This window comes from Capra hircus, chromosome 1 (genome assembly GCF_001704415.2).
Source record: "Capra hircus breed San Clemente chromosome 1, ASM170441v1, whole genome shotgun sequence".
In the NCBI taxonomy this organism is placed as follows: Eukaryota; Metazoa; Chordata; class Mammalia; order Artiodactyla; family Bovidae; genus Capra; species Capra hircus.
The window spans coordinates 153,017,989-153,032,779 of NC_030808.1; the positions used below are offsets into that span (position 1 = coordinate 153,017,989).

At 54.9% G+C, this 14,791-nt stretch overlaps 1 protein-coding gene across 1 annotated transcript in view; it reads left to right on the top strand.

The window, feature by feature from the left end:
• The window catches only part of GALNT15 (polypeptide N-acetylgalactosaminyltransferase 15), a 44,082-nt gene continuing 32,486 nt past the window's right edge, over positions 3,196-14,791 (top strand). Inside the window, exon 1 of the mRNA XM_013967229.2 lies at positions 3,196-4,330. Within this exon, the coding sequence (XP_013822683.2) occupies positions 3,804-4,330 (527 nt within the window). The 5' untranslated portion in view covers positions 3,196-3,803. The remainder of the gene's footprint in view (positions 4,331-14,791) is intronic.

Genomic DNA, 14,791 nt, shown 5'->3' on the forward strand with positions numbered 1-14,791 from the left:
GCCAAAGTATCAGATTTCAGCGTCAGCATCAGTCCTTCCAATGAATATTCAGGACTGATTTCCTTTAGGATTGACTGGTTGCACTCTTTGCAGTCCAAGGGACTCTCAAGAGTCCTCCAACACCACAGTTCAAAAGCATCAATCCTTCGGCGCTCAGCTTTCTTGATAGTCCAACTCTCACATCCATACATGACTACTGGAGAAACCATAGCTTTGACAGACGACCTTTGTTGGCAAAGTAATGTCTCTGTTTTTTAACATGCTGTCTAGGTTGGTCCCTGGGTTGGGAAGATCCCTGGAGAAGGGAAAGGCTACCCACTCCCATATTTAGGCCCAGAGAATTTCATGGTCTGTAAAATCTGCTGCTGCTGTTGCTGCTAAGTCGCTTCAGTTGTGTCAGACTCTGTGCGACCCCATACACAGCAGCCCACCAGGCTCCCCCGTCCCTGGGATTCTGCAGGCAAGAACACTGGAGTGGGTTGCCATTTCCTGTAAAGTCTATGGGGTCACAAAAAGTCAGACACGGCTGAGCGACTTTCAGTTTCACTTTCTTCCAAGGAGCAAGCATCTTTTAATTACATGGCTGCAGTCACCATCTGCAGTGAGTTTGGAGCCCAAGAAAATAAAGTCTGTCACTGTTTCCATTGTTTCCCCATCTATTTGCCATGAAGTGATGGGAGTGGATACCATGGTCTTAGTTTTTTGAGTCTTGTCTAACTCAGTGAAACTATGAGCCGTGGCATGTAGGGCCACCCAAGACGGGTGGGTCATGGTGGAGAGGTCTGACAGAATGTGGTCCACTGGAGAAGGGAATGGCAAAAAGAAGGCAGTATTCTTGCCTTGAGAACCCCATGACCAGTGTGAAAAGGTGAAAAGATAGGACACTGAAACATAAACTCCTCAGGTCAGTAGGTGCCCAATATGCTACTGGAGGTCAGTGGAGAAATAACTCCAGAAAGAATGAAGGAATGGAACCAAAGCAAAAACAATACCCAGGTGTGGATGTGACTCGTGATGGAAGTAAAGTCTGATGCTGTAAAGAGCAATATTGCATAGGAACCTTGAAAGTTAGGTCCATGAATCAAGGTAAATGGAAGTGGTCAAACAGGAGATGGCAAGAGTGAACGACATTTTAGGAATCAGTAAACTAAAATGGACTGGAATGGGTGAATTTAACTCAGATGACCATTATATCTGCTACTGTGGGCAGGAATCCCTTAGAAGAAATGGAGTGGCCATCATGGTCAACAAAAGAGTAAGAAATGCAGTACTTGGATGCAATCTCAAAAATGACAGAATGATCTCTGTTCATTTCTAAGGCAAACCATTCAATACCACAGAAATCCAAGTCTATCCCCCGACCAGTAATGCTGAAGAAGCTGAAGTTGAATGGTTCTATGAAGACCTACAAGACCTTCTAGAATTAACACCCCAAAAAGATGTCCCTTTCATCATAGAGGACTGGAATGCCAAAGTAGGAAGTCAAGAGACACCTGGAGTAACAGGCAAGTTTGGCCTTGGAGTACAAAATGAAGCAGGGCAAAAACTAACAGAGTTTTGCCAAGAGAACGCACTGGTCATAGCAAACACTCTCGTCCAACAACACAAGAGAAGACTCTACACATGGACCTCACCAGATGGTCAACACCAAAATCAGATTGATTATATTCTTGTTTCCATCACTCCCTCCAAAATCTTTAAAAGCCATATCTGTGCTGCTGGTGTCTGATTTTACATCTTCAAGCCAGACCTGTCCCCCGACCTCCAGGTATATATACCCCCATGTATCCATTCGTCTAGCTGCCCACACCTCCCCTTCCTTTAGCTGTCGAGATGCTGTCTTCAACGATACGTGTCCCCCGCTGAGCCACCTTGTTCCTCTGCCCCCCCTCCCCCCACCCCCCCCCCCCCCCCCCCGCCTGCTCCCAGCCTTCCCATCTCCTTCAAGGGCAACTTGATTCCTCCAACTGCCTGGACCCAAAACTTGTAACCATCCTTGACTCATATGTCTCTCACCCACAAATTCACCGACAAATCTTACGAGCTTTTCCTTGAAATACGTGCCCAAGCTGAGCACTCACCTCTGGCTCCAGGGATGCCCTCGTGCCTCGCTGCAGCAACACCTCAGTCGGTCTCCCTGCTTCTGCCCTGCACTCCCACTGTTTACCTTCAGCAGCCAGAGCGGTCCAGTTAGCATCCCAGTCCATGGTGTCTGTCTTCTGCTTACAGCCCTCCAAGGGCTCCCATCTTGGAGGAAAAGCCCAAGTGCCCACAGTGCCCCCCAAGGTCCTAAAAGATGCCCCCCTTACCTCTCTCACCCCATCCCCACCTGCCCACTCTGTTCCAGCCTCGCGGGCCCTCTGCGGGTCCTCAAAAGGCCAGGCAAGCTCTCGCCTTAGCACCTGCTGCTCCTCTCCCTGCACCGAGCTGCCCAGGCCTCCTCCTTCAGCAGAGCTCCTGGGGCCCCTTCCTCACTCCGGGTGGATTGCACACCCCCAGCCCCTGCTCTCCAGCCGCCTGCCTCTGTCTTCGCCTTAGCACTATCGCCATCTCTCCCACTGTAGGTCTCAATCGTGCTTGTCTGTCCCACCAGGCTGTAAGTTCCACAAGACACACATTTTGCTGTTTTATTCGCTGTGATCTCTGCGCCCAGCCCCGGGGATAGTTTCAGCAGACGGTGGAGGCTCATCATTATGTGTGGGCTGAATGAAGGGAGTTGAGAACGGAGGGAGTGTGCCCCTTCTGTTTCAACATCCCTCTCCCTGTCCCCACCTGCTTGGTGGCCGAGGCTGGGCGGGCATTCCGGGGCTCCAGAGGAGCTTGTTACGGGAGCATCTCCACCAGCTCACCTCCCTTTCAGAAGGAGGAGGACAGGGGTCCTCAGGAAGGGAGGGAGGGACCAGCCTGGCTCTCCGGGGTCACCTATAGGAGACTGAGGGTGCAAACAGCCCCCCAGCTCCCTGTATTTCCGTCCCAGGAACAGCCTTCTGGAAATCAAGAGGGAATCCTCTTTCCCGCCCCTTTGGGTGGGGAGAGAAGCCTTCCTGGGATCAGATGCAGATCGGACCTCCCCGGGGTGTTCCCGCTGGGATTGGTCCCGGCAGCGTCAGTGTTTGTTTTCCCCGGGTCGTGTTCCCGGAAACAGTGAGGGCTTTAGGACCAGGAGCCGGGCGCCTGCCCGCCCGCCGGCCCGCCCGCCCGCCGGCCCGCAGCGTCTTGGCCGAGCGCGGAGCGATGTGTGAAAGCAAATTAGCCTGCTCCGGCTTCACATCTGTGGGTCCGACCCGACCTGAAGGGTCCAAAGAAGGACGGGGGTCAGCTCTGCCGGACTGAGACCTCCCGGCTTCCCCCCCTCCAGACACCCCACAGCAACCTGACCCTTCATGCAAGCGGCGGGGTGCTGGGAGCGAAACACGTGGGACTCGCCCCCTGAGCAGAAAGGAATTATTCTTTCTCCCAAAGAGGAAAAGGGCATCAGGGTTCGATCTGAAGTTCCCCCCTCCCCGGCACCCCGTGGATGGGCTTTCGGAAGGCAATTAAAGGCATCCGCTCAGAGAGGACCTGGGCTGGAACCTGGGTCGGTGGTTTTCTGATTGTCAGTGGCAACCAGTCTTACACACGCTGCTGGCAAGTGTCAGCTGCGGGGGAAAAAGGACCAGGTTAAGTAAGCTGGCAAAAAAGAAAAAAAAAAGCTTCCAAGTGGACCCAGGAAGCCAGGTTGCGCTGCCAGCGTGGAGGACCCCGGAGCGGGAGGAGACAGTGAAGTGGCCGATGGCCTGTTGCGTTTGGCAGCTCCGCGCAGCATGCTTGTAAGGAAGCGGCGCAGACACGGACCCTGCCGGCGGCAGGCGCTGCTCGCCCTCCTGGCGCTGGGGTGCGTGCTGCTGCTGCTGGGGGCCCTGCACCCGCCCCCGCACGCCCTGCCCCGGGCGCCCCCAGCCCCCCAGGCGGCCGGGCGCAGCCCCCAGGCCGGCTACCGCCTGGACTTTGGGGACCCCCAGGAGTGGCTGCTGGAGTCCGAGGAGGAGGACCAGGAGTACGGCCCCCTGCCGCCCCTCGTCTCCCTGCGGGAGGACCAGCTCCTGGTGGCCGTGGCCTCGCCCAGGGCCGGAAGGAACCGGAGCCGGGGCGGGCGAGGCGGCGGCTACCGGCTCATCCCGCGGCCGCACAAGCAGCAGGACCCGGCGGCCCCGGAGAGGGACTGGGCGGCCGAGGAGGAGGATGGGGAGGACGGAGAGGCGTCCGAAGAGGGGGAGCGGACCGCGCTCAGCCGGGAGGAGGCGCCCAGTGCCCGCAGCCCCCCGCACAGGAGGGGCTCGCGGCATCCGCTGTAAGTGAACCCCGGCCGCCCCTTCCCAGTTCCCGGAGGGGCGCAGACGCTCCGCCCGCCGCCCCCGCTGTGGCAGCGGCGCTTCTCCAGGTGCGTGCGGTCCCCGGACCGGTGGCATCACCTGGGAACTTGTTAGAGCCGCAGAGGCAGAAACCCCGGTGCGGTCCGGCCGTCTGTCTTTAACCAGCCCTCCAGGGGAGACCCACCGTCCTAGAGACGGAGAAGGAGGACTCTTCCCTATCCTTTCTCTTCCCCACCGACCCGGGTTCCAGTCCCTCTGTCTCTGGATCTGCCCGTCAAAGGTATCTCCAACCCCGAGGGGCTTGAGAGCCGACGTTCCCCAGACGCTTCCAGGACTGAGACTCCAGCACATTTTTATATTGAGTGTTGGGCTTGGTTTTCTTTTGGATGAAAGTAACGACTGCAGTTAATGTTTATGTGGATCTTGCCATTGCTTGGCTTTAATCAAAGAGCTTTTCATGTATCGACTGGTAAAGGCCTTACAGCTTAGCGAGACGGGTGCTAGCTCTGCTATCGTGCCTATTTTATAGGTATGAACACGGAGAAGGCAACGGCAGCCCACTCCAGTGCTCTTGCCTGGAAAATCCCATGGACGGAGGAGCCTGGTGGGCTACAGTCCATGGGGTCGCCAAGAGTGGGGCACGACTGAGCGACTTCACTTTTTCACTTTCTTGAGGCACAGAGAGGCCAAGTGACTCGTCCACAATCACACAGCTGGGAGGCGCCGAAGCAGGGATTTGCTCCAACCAGCCCGAGCCCCTCCCTACACTATGCCTTGCCCCTTAGTCCACTAGACGAGGTGGACCGTGCAGGATCCAGGAGCTAGAATACTGCGCTGATGCAGTCTGACCTGGCAGGGTGGCTCCATCACCTCTAGGACCACCCCAGGAGGCAGGGTGGGAGATGTGATGACCCACAAACTGTGCTCAGGGAGACGGTGGGCTCGTCCTGGACGCCCTACGCTCCCCACCATCCCCTGCATCCAGGGGCAGTGCAGCTGGGTAGCTGGGTACTTGGATCCCTTCCTTGTAGGCACGGCTCTTCCCGGAGCCCGGAGAGTTTCCCAGGAAGCAAACCCAGCCTCCGCGCCTCTGGGTGGGAGGGGCGGAGCGGGGCAGCAGGGGGTGGGGCCACGTAGTCCTCGGAGCCTACGGGGCTGCTAGCCCGCAGGAGCGGGCAGATGCGCAGACTCTGGACCTCAGCGCCTCCTTCAGGTCGCAAACCCCCGCCCTGCTGCTTGTCTCCAGGTCTCAACCGAAACAGCTCCTTTCGGGAAACTCCCAGAACCGGCCAGGCCCGCCCTGTCGCCGTTTTGGGCTGCCGGCCGCTTTACTTCATAGCCCTCGCTACAGCTGAGGGTAAATGGTCCTTGATGTTGGTTCATTCAGTGCCTGCTTCCCTTGCCATGCGGTGAGCCTGGAGAAACGATTGCTGAATGAGCCGATACAGCGTCTTCTAATTCTTTGCCGCATCTTTTCATGGGCTTCCCAGATGGCTCAGATGGTAAAGCATCTGCCCGCAATGCGGGAGACCCGGGTTCGATCCCGGGGTTGGGAAGATCTCCTGGAGAAGGAAATGGCAACCCACTCCAGTACTCTTGCCTGGAGAATCCCACGGACGGAGGAGCCTGGTAGGCTACAGTCCATAGCGTCGCAAAGAGTCCGACACGACTGAGCGACTTCACTTCACTTCATTGGCCTAAAGCAAGAATGTTTTACTAACCAGACACACGGCCTCAATCAAGAGTCTGTGACTGTGTGTGTGTGAGTGGCTGGGTGTCTGCCTCGTGCAAGGTGAACGCTGTGTGCAGTGTTAGTGGTGTGCACAGCTGCGGGTGCTGCGCTGTCACGTTTGCGTGTGTGTCTTCAGGGTGGCAGGGTTCGTGTGTGCACACGTCGTGATCGCATGGCGCGTGCACACATCACACATGTACGTGTGACATTGTGTCTCGTGATGTGAGGCTCAGGCTGCATACTTTTATGGTACGTGTGCACGCGTGTCGTGTTGTGACTGTGCTGCACATGTGTGATCCTGTGAGTGCTGTGAAGCACATGGATGTGCTACGCCGCGTGTCGCGCACGTGGCATGGTGTGCGCCTGCGCTGCGAGGGTGCGCGTGTGTGCTGTGGCGGACGGCTCGTTTGGCGTGTCTGTGTGGTCTGTGAGCACGTGTATTTGCTGTGAGTGTGCTGCTCGTGTATTGTGTGCGTGCGCTGAGTGTTATAAATGTGTTGTGCAAGTGGTGCGTGTGTGCTTTTGCGGGTGTGTTGTTGGTGTTGTGCTTGTGGCCTAAATGCACGGGTGGGTGTTGTCCGTGTGATGCGCATAGGTGCATGTGTGCACGGGTGTGTGTGCACCACTCCTGGTCAGAGTGACCAGCTGCCTGGGTTTGCTGGACGGTCCTGTCAGGACGCCGCTCGGTCCGGGCTCGTCCGTCGGGCTGTCTCCCCTCCCCCAGCAGGGCTCTTTCCGGAGCTGTGGGCGCCCTCTCCCGGCTGCGGTCTGTCCCTGCAGCCGCGAGCCCGGCCCTGGGTCCCCAGCTCCCCCACCCCCCAGGGGCACCCCGGGCGCTAGCGCCTCCCCCTCCTCGCGGGGCTCCCGGATGACAACGGGTTCTCACCCGTTGAGAGGCCCCAACCCCACCTCCCTCCAGGGTGACGGGACTTTAAAACCGGCCCCAAACGCAGTCCTTTAAAGAACAGCCATCTCAGAAGCTCCTCTCCTGTGTGTCTGAGGACACTGTATTCACCAGGTTGCACAGAGCGCGCTTCTCAAATTTCATCGTGTACGCAGATCCCCTGGGCATCCTGTGAAAGTATGCAGTATGACATATTTGGCCGGGGGAGGGGAGGGGAGGAAGCGCCAGAGATGCAACATCTCTATCAGGCTCCGGGCTGATCCCAGGACTGCTGGTCCACAGACCACACTCTGGAGGAGCGAGCGGCTTTATCACTGGTTCCCAAATATATGTGCATGTCAGATTCCTGCAGATTGCTTGTTTAAAAAAAGATTTTTCAGACACCATTGCTAAAAACTCTCAGTGGTTCTGAGTTGGAGCCCAGCAATCTGAATTTTTACAAGCTGGTACTAGAGGGCTGGGGGTGACTGTGAAGCTGAATCTGCCTCTGTGTTCTGACACTGAGCTAAATATTGGAGACAGAGTTTGGGGTGAAGTAAACAAGAATAGCTTCATTGCTTTGCCAGGCAAAGGGGACCCCCGCAGGCTAATGCCCTCAAAACTGTGTGTCCCCCAACCTGGAGGGGGCATCGAGAAGGTTTATAGTAATGGTTCAAAGAGGGCATGAGCAGCTCAGGGACATTCTTCTAATTGGTTGGTGGTTGGGTTTCCCTGGGGGCTCTGTTGAAGAATCCGCCTGTAATGCGGGAGATCTGGGTTCAATCCCTGGGCTGGGAAGATCCCCTGGAGAAGCGGAAGGCTACCCACTCCAGTCCTCTGGCCTGGAGAATTCCATGGACTGTATAGTCCACGGGGTCACAAAGAGTTGGACACAACTGAGCGACTTTCCCTTTCACTAGATAAGCAGGAGTCAGCATCATTAACGCTCTGGTTCCAACTGGTCTAGGCTCTACATGCTTGTGGGCAGTGAACAGTTAACTTCTCCCAGCTGGAGGGGGTTTCAGTTTCTGCAAAACAGCGCAAAGGTATTGCTGTGTGCATCCCTTGATGGGGACCCGCGACCCTGGCCCAAGGCTCCACTGTTGTTCGTCTTGACTGGTTCGCCCTGCTCTGATGTCCCTCCTTCTCCCCTAATTGACAGCTTGAATCCGCCCCTTGGCACTCAGGGAAGGCCTCGGAGGCTGAATGAAGGCTGCTTCCTGTAATCAGAGGAATAGGGGAGACAGAAAGGCTTCGTGCCCAGGAGGCCCGCAGAGCCCTGCGGGGTGTCAATTGGAGAGGCAGTGGGGTTCTGGATGTTTCCACAGGGGAAATAGTACTGGGATTGGAAGATAGAGAAGAGAGGCCGAAAGGAACGCAGTCGCTCTCATGGCCCGGGTTTGTACTTGAACACAAACGGCAGCTCAGCTGTAGCCGGCTCTGCGCTACTTGCTTACGCCGACTTTGTTTATGGTTTGCTCTGGGTTTCCTTAGGGGTGTACCCACCCCATGACTAAACCATACACCCATGGGACAATGGCCCCGGGGTTGAATTCTGGACACGACCCCTTACTGTGTGACCTTGCGCCATCACTCAACCTCCCTGAGCCTCAGTTTCCCCAACTGTGAAGTGGTGATGACGGTAACGCCCTCGCGGAGGCTTGTGATGCAACCGAGACGGCACGTGTGCCAACTCCCCCTAGTGTTCAAGTCCAAACGGAAGACGCCCTTGGCGTATTCTCAAGGGTAGGTCCGGGGAGTGAGCTGGAAAGAAGCTTGGAGGGGCACCTGTGGACTGCACACCATTGTCCTTTCTCTGACCCGTGAATTATCTTCGGCCCCCTCTGGCTGCCAAATCATCACAAACTTGGCAGCTCTCGGAATTACCTGGAAAGTCTTAAAAAGGACTCCTGCCCGGGTCCTACTTGCAAGGATTCTTAAATAGGCAGTCTGGGCTGAGGCCTGGGCATCACCTGGAGTTGTGACATGTTGTCAAGAAGGAGGGGGTGTGGCTCTCCACAGGGTCAGGTCAGTTTCTGACAGGAAGCCAGACACCGCAGGATGGCTCTGCCATCCAGGCTGCAAACGAGGGCAGCTGCCAGCGCATCAGTAAATCTGAGTGGGTGGGCCCAGCCCTAGGGCAGGTGACGGGACCACTACTGATTTGGTAGGAGCTGGGAGCAGGGAACAGTCAGTAACTGGGCAGAGATGGGGGCGGGAGCCCAGCTAATCCCCCACCTGTAATGAGAGGGAAAACAAGCCCGTGTGTGTGCTGCCTGGCTAGTCAGGTCACAAAGGTACCCTGTGATCACCAAGCCCCCCAAGTCCAGCAAAGCCACGGCCAGCGAGGGCACCTCTCTGCATCTCCACTCTGGATCCAGCCCCCACAAGGGACTGCGGTGTAGACTGTGCCGAGTGCCATCCTCTGAGATGGAACACCCAGTACCCAGGGTTGGGGGGGTCCTGCCTTGTGGTTTGAGGGTTAGATCAGAAGTGGTCAACCTACATCTTATCTTTTTTAATTACTAGTGAAAGTGAAAGTCACTCAGTCGTGTCCAACTCTTTGTGACCCCATGGACTATACTGTCCATGGAATTCTCCAGGCCAGAACACTGGAGTGGGTAGCTGTTCCCTTCTCCAGAGGATCTTCCCAACCCAGGGATCGAACCCAGGTCTCCCACATTGCAGGAGGATTCTTTACCAGCTGAGCCACAAGGGAAGCCCAAGAATACTGGAGTGGGTTGCCATTTCCTTCTCCAGCGGATCTTCCCAACCCAGGGTTTGAACCCAGGTCTCCTGCATTGCAGGATTCTTTACCAGCTGAGCCACAAGTGAAAGGTAGTGTTTATTTACTCCAGAGCCACTCAAAGTGTGGGGCTTCAGACCTGCAACATCGGAAATGCAGAGTCTCAGGCCCACTCAGCCCTATTGCTGGAAAATCTGTTTCTAACAAGATTCCCAGGTGATTTATGTTCATGTCAAAGCTTGAGTAACACTGATGAGGGTTACAGTTCACAGCGCTGCCTGCATGTGAGAATCAGCTGGAGGGTTTTATGAATGACCGTGGCCAGCTCCCCCGCCCCAGACTAACCAACTGAACACAGCCCACAGGGACTCACTGTCAGAGATTCTCGTGTGCAGCCCTCATTAGTCCAAGGCAAGGGAACCAGGGTCAGAGCAAAGCCAAGGGTGCCTGGAGCCCCTCAGAGGAGGCTGGGAGACTTTGGAGATCCCTCCGCAGAGAGAAGAGGGTTGTGGGCACCTTGTGTGGCTTGTCTCCTCCGTGGGCAGTGACAGGCTGGCAGCCTCAGCCTCATATGTAGGCTCAAGCCCGTCCACACCTCTCTCTCATCTGTAAGCTCCTTTGTCTGTCCCTCTAAGGCAGGGGTGTTCAACCCCCAGGCCAGCAACTGGCACCAACCCGTGCCCTGTTAGAAAACCAGGCTGCACAGCAGGAGGTGAGTGGTGGGCAGGCAAGCAAAGCTCCATCTGTATTTGCAGTGGCCCCGCCGTTCGCGTTACCATCTGAGCTGAGCCTCCTGTTAGATCAGTGGTGGCACTAGATTCCCATAAAGTGAAAGTACTGAAAGTGTTAGTCGCTCAGTCGTGTCCGACTCTGTGTGACCCCGTGGACTGTAGCCCACCAGGCTCCTCTGTCCATGGGGATTCTCCAGGCAAGAATACCAGAGTGGGTTGCCATGCCCTTCTCCAGGGGATCTTCCCGACCCAGGGATTGAACCTGAGTCTCCCGCATTGCAGGCAGATTCTTTACCATCTGAGCCAGCAGGAAAGCCCTAGATTCTCATAAGTGAAAGTGAAAGTCACTCAGTCATGTCCAACTCTTTGCGACCCCATGAACTATACAGTCCATGGGATTCTCCAGTTCAGAATACTGGAGTGGGTAGCTTTTCCCTTCTCCAGGGGATCTTCCCAACCCAGAGGTTGAACCCAGGTCTCCCACATTGCAAGCAGATTCTTTACCAGCTGAGCCCCCAGGGAAGCCCAAGAACGCTGGAGTGGGTGGCCTCTCCCTTCTCCAGCTAATTATCCTGTCCCAGGTATCGAACCTGGGTCTCCTGCATTGAAGGCGGAGTCGTTACCAACTGATCCATGAAGGAAGCCCTAGATTCTTATAGGAGCACAATAAATGTAATGTTCTTGAATCATCCCCAAACCATCCCTCTCTCCGGTCCATGGAAAAATTGTCTTCCATGAAATCGGCCCCCCTTGCCAAACATGTTGGAGACCATTGCTCTAAGGCATCGTCCCCAGTCCGTATCCCAGCAGCCCTGGCCCCAGGCCTGGCCTGGAAATTGTGGTCTCCACGATGAGCTTCACCAATTAGGGGCACCATGGGCTGAACCCAGGGCTTTTCATAGAATGCAGGGCGTTTGTATCATTATCCTGTTCCTATAGACAGCCAGCCTGTACACCTCTTGAGAGCAAGAACAGCATACACCTTCATTCACTGAATAAATATTTCTTTGTGCCCTCATGCATTCTAAGTCACTTCCGTCAAGTCCAGCTCTGAGTGTTTGGTTAGCGAATGTTGAAGGTGGGAAGGTGAGCAAGCCCCAGCCCCACCCCTGAGGAGCTTAGGATACCCTGAGGGCTGCAGACAAGCAGCCAGCTGCAACATGGGTGGGGTCAGGGCTGAGGCAGGGAAGCCCATCTCAGTGGGGGACTCGACTGATCTGGTAGGAATTGTGGAGCGACTTAGCACGCACAGGGGTCAGGAACTCCAAACCAGCTTTAGAAAACCCAGCAGAAACCTTTCTACTCTGGCCAGGCAAGGGGAGGGTAGACAAGGGTTTACGTCACAGCCTGGCCATCTGGTGCGCGGCTGTGGCTCCTTCTTTTCAGAATCAGCCTCCAAATGCATGTTCTGAGGTCACGGGGGACCCCAGAGCTACAGAAAGCCAGGCTGTGCGTCTGTGTGTCAGCCTGCTCTTCTGATCTCCAAATGTGAAGTTTGTGTGCACTGAGCAGCTCTCCTGAGCCAGAATGATCCCTTTTAATCCAGGCAGCAGCCCTGGATTAAAGGGAGGGTCTCAGCCTCCCCGTATTGGCTAATTAGCGGGTATAATAGTGGAGCCAAGATTCAGAGCCACGTTGATTTGGTTCCAAAGCCCTGGGTCCTTCCTTCCTCCCTGCTGCCGCTCAGAAGGTGGACAAGTGAGTTCGGGTGGGCTTTTGGACACTTGTGTGATATCCACACACTGAGAGCATAAAACATGCACCAGGCGTTTGGTTGAAGGACAAAGAGAGCGGCGCCATCACTTAATAATAAAAGCAAGCGTTTCTTCTGAAAGCGCCTCATCGGACCCAGTCACAACCCGAGCATTGCTTCTCAGTGTCCAAGAGCTGTTTCTCTGCCCTGCCTCACCCATCCCCCCGGCAAAGCCGTGGTATGGACAGAGCGGAAAAAAAAAAAAAAAAACCCACTTGACAGAAAGAACCCCAGTCACCCCAGGAGGGAGGGGACTTGCCCAGGGCCCCTGCATGGACCACTTACCTTTGCTCTCTTGTCTGCCTTCCTACCTACTCTACTCCCTTGATGGACTTGAAGATACATCATGAAATAGAAAATTGCTCCTAACATCCTGTTTAGTCAAGATAAAGGGAAGTGTACTTGGGAAAATATTCCTTTCTGTTCCTGGTACACAGCAAGCCCCTGCCCACCTCCAGTCCTTAGCAAAGGCTGTGACATCCTCCAGGAACACCGTTCCCTACCATGAACACCGTTCCCCACCAGGCACCTTCCTGACTGTGCCCCACCCACCCTCAGGTCCTGGCCTCAGCTGTTGAATAATTCTTTGGTTTTCTGTTTAATGGGATATAAAGTCCACAACATCAGAGGCTCTCTGAGCTGGGGTTCCCCCCAAGGCAGACCCCAAGGCAAGGATTTGTTTTGTCCATGGTGCCAGGGAGCCCTGCTTGGGGGCTGGGACGGTGAGGCAGAGAATAGGGGACAGCCGACAAAAGGTGGTTTTGCAGGCGGTTTCCTCTGTGGGCAGCTGAGGCTCAGCCCTGAGGGGGCAGCTGGTGATGGCAGTTGCTGCCCCTCGCCTAGCAGGCAGCTCCCGGGGCTGAAGGAGGTGACTCTGCAGCTCTTCAGGCACTGGTGCGTAAGGGGAACATCTCTGGCCGTCAGAGAAAATCGCCAGACGGTTGAAAGTCAAGCTGCGCTGTACTCTAGGATATCCCCCAGGGGATATGGGCGGGAGCATCACACAACTGCTTCAAGGCTTTTATCTACGATGAGTCCCCTACATGTGAACATGTTCTGTTCCAAGAGCACATTTCCAAGTCCAATTTGTTCGCAAGTCCCACAAAGTTAGCCTAGGTACCCAGCAAACACAATGGGCTACATAGAACTGTTCAGTTCAGTTCAGTCACTCAGGCATGTCCGACTCTTTGCAACCCCCTGGACTGCAGCACGCCAGGCCTCCCTGTCCATCACCAACTCCCGGAGCTTACTCAAACTCATGTCCATCGAGCTGGTGATGACATCCAATGAGGATGAAATGGTTGGATGGCATCACCAACTCAATAGTACTGTACTGTAACGGGTTTATAATACTTTTCACACAAATGATACATTTAAAAAAATCACGAAAAGTAAAGAAATCGTCTCTAATCTTACAGGGCAGTACCTTGAATGGTACAGTAGTCCAGTACAGCAGCTGGCACACAGGGGCTGGTGTTGGGTGAACGGGCAAGAAGAGTTGCTGAATGGAGGAAACAGAGGGGGCAGGAGGCGGTAGAGCTGAAGGTCGTCAGCCTTGGGAGACGGAGGGCGAGCTGCAGGGTCACTTGCCCATGATGCTGACGGCACAGGGTCTCGTTCCCTGCTGGAAGCAGATGCACACTCATATCTTGGAAAGTCTGCAACTTGAAGACTCATATGGAGGGGACTTATGAATTTAATCCACCTCCCAGTCCTTACACATAGTAGGACTGTTATATGACTGGATAGAAAATGGAAAGTTGAGATCAAAGAGAAAATTAGAGTGAAAATAGGCAGTCAATGACTAGGGAAGTGAAAGCCGCTCAGTCGCTTCCGACTCTTTACAACCCCAGGGACCATACAGTCCCATGGAATTCTTCAGAATACTGGAGAGGGTAGATGTTCCCTTCTCCAGGGAATCTTCCCAACCCAGGGACTGAACCCAGATGTTCCACATTGCAGGCAGATTCTTAACCAGCTGAGTCACCATTTTCTTACTCTGAGCTTCCTGGCGGCCAAAGTGAAACAGGAAACACCGTAAATATCGAGACCCTTGTTGCTCAGGAGGAGGACACACATCATGTCCTCAAAGGAGGAAAGGATTTTCCTGGCACTTCTGTCTTGAGAAAATTTCTTCCAGAGTTGTGTGGAGGGGACAGAAGAAAGTGCTGGAGGAGACCACGCCTCCACAGGTGTTACGGAGACCATGATGCAAAGCAGTTGTCATGAAAAGCTTTTTCACTGTTGCAAGACTCCACAGAAGCAAGTTTCTAAGGCAGCCAAGATAGTGGGATCAAAGGAAGTTGCCTTCTGAGGACTTCACTAAATCAGTGTAGACAGCCCAGAGCATTTGATGATACAAGTGGATTATATGTTCTTCAAATAATCCCCTCCCATCACAGTCACTGGAACAAACACGAGCTTTCTGACTGAATTCACAACGTTCCGTTAGCACTTCAGTCCAAGATGCCAGTATGCATATACTGGTCAAGAGCGCAAGGTGTAGAGAGTCACACTGACCATCAGCTGTTTGCTGTGCGTGCAGGCATGCTAAGGCACTTCAGTCGTGCCTGACGCTTTGCAACCCCAGGGAC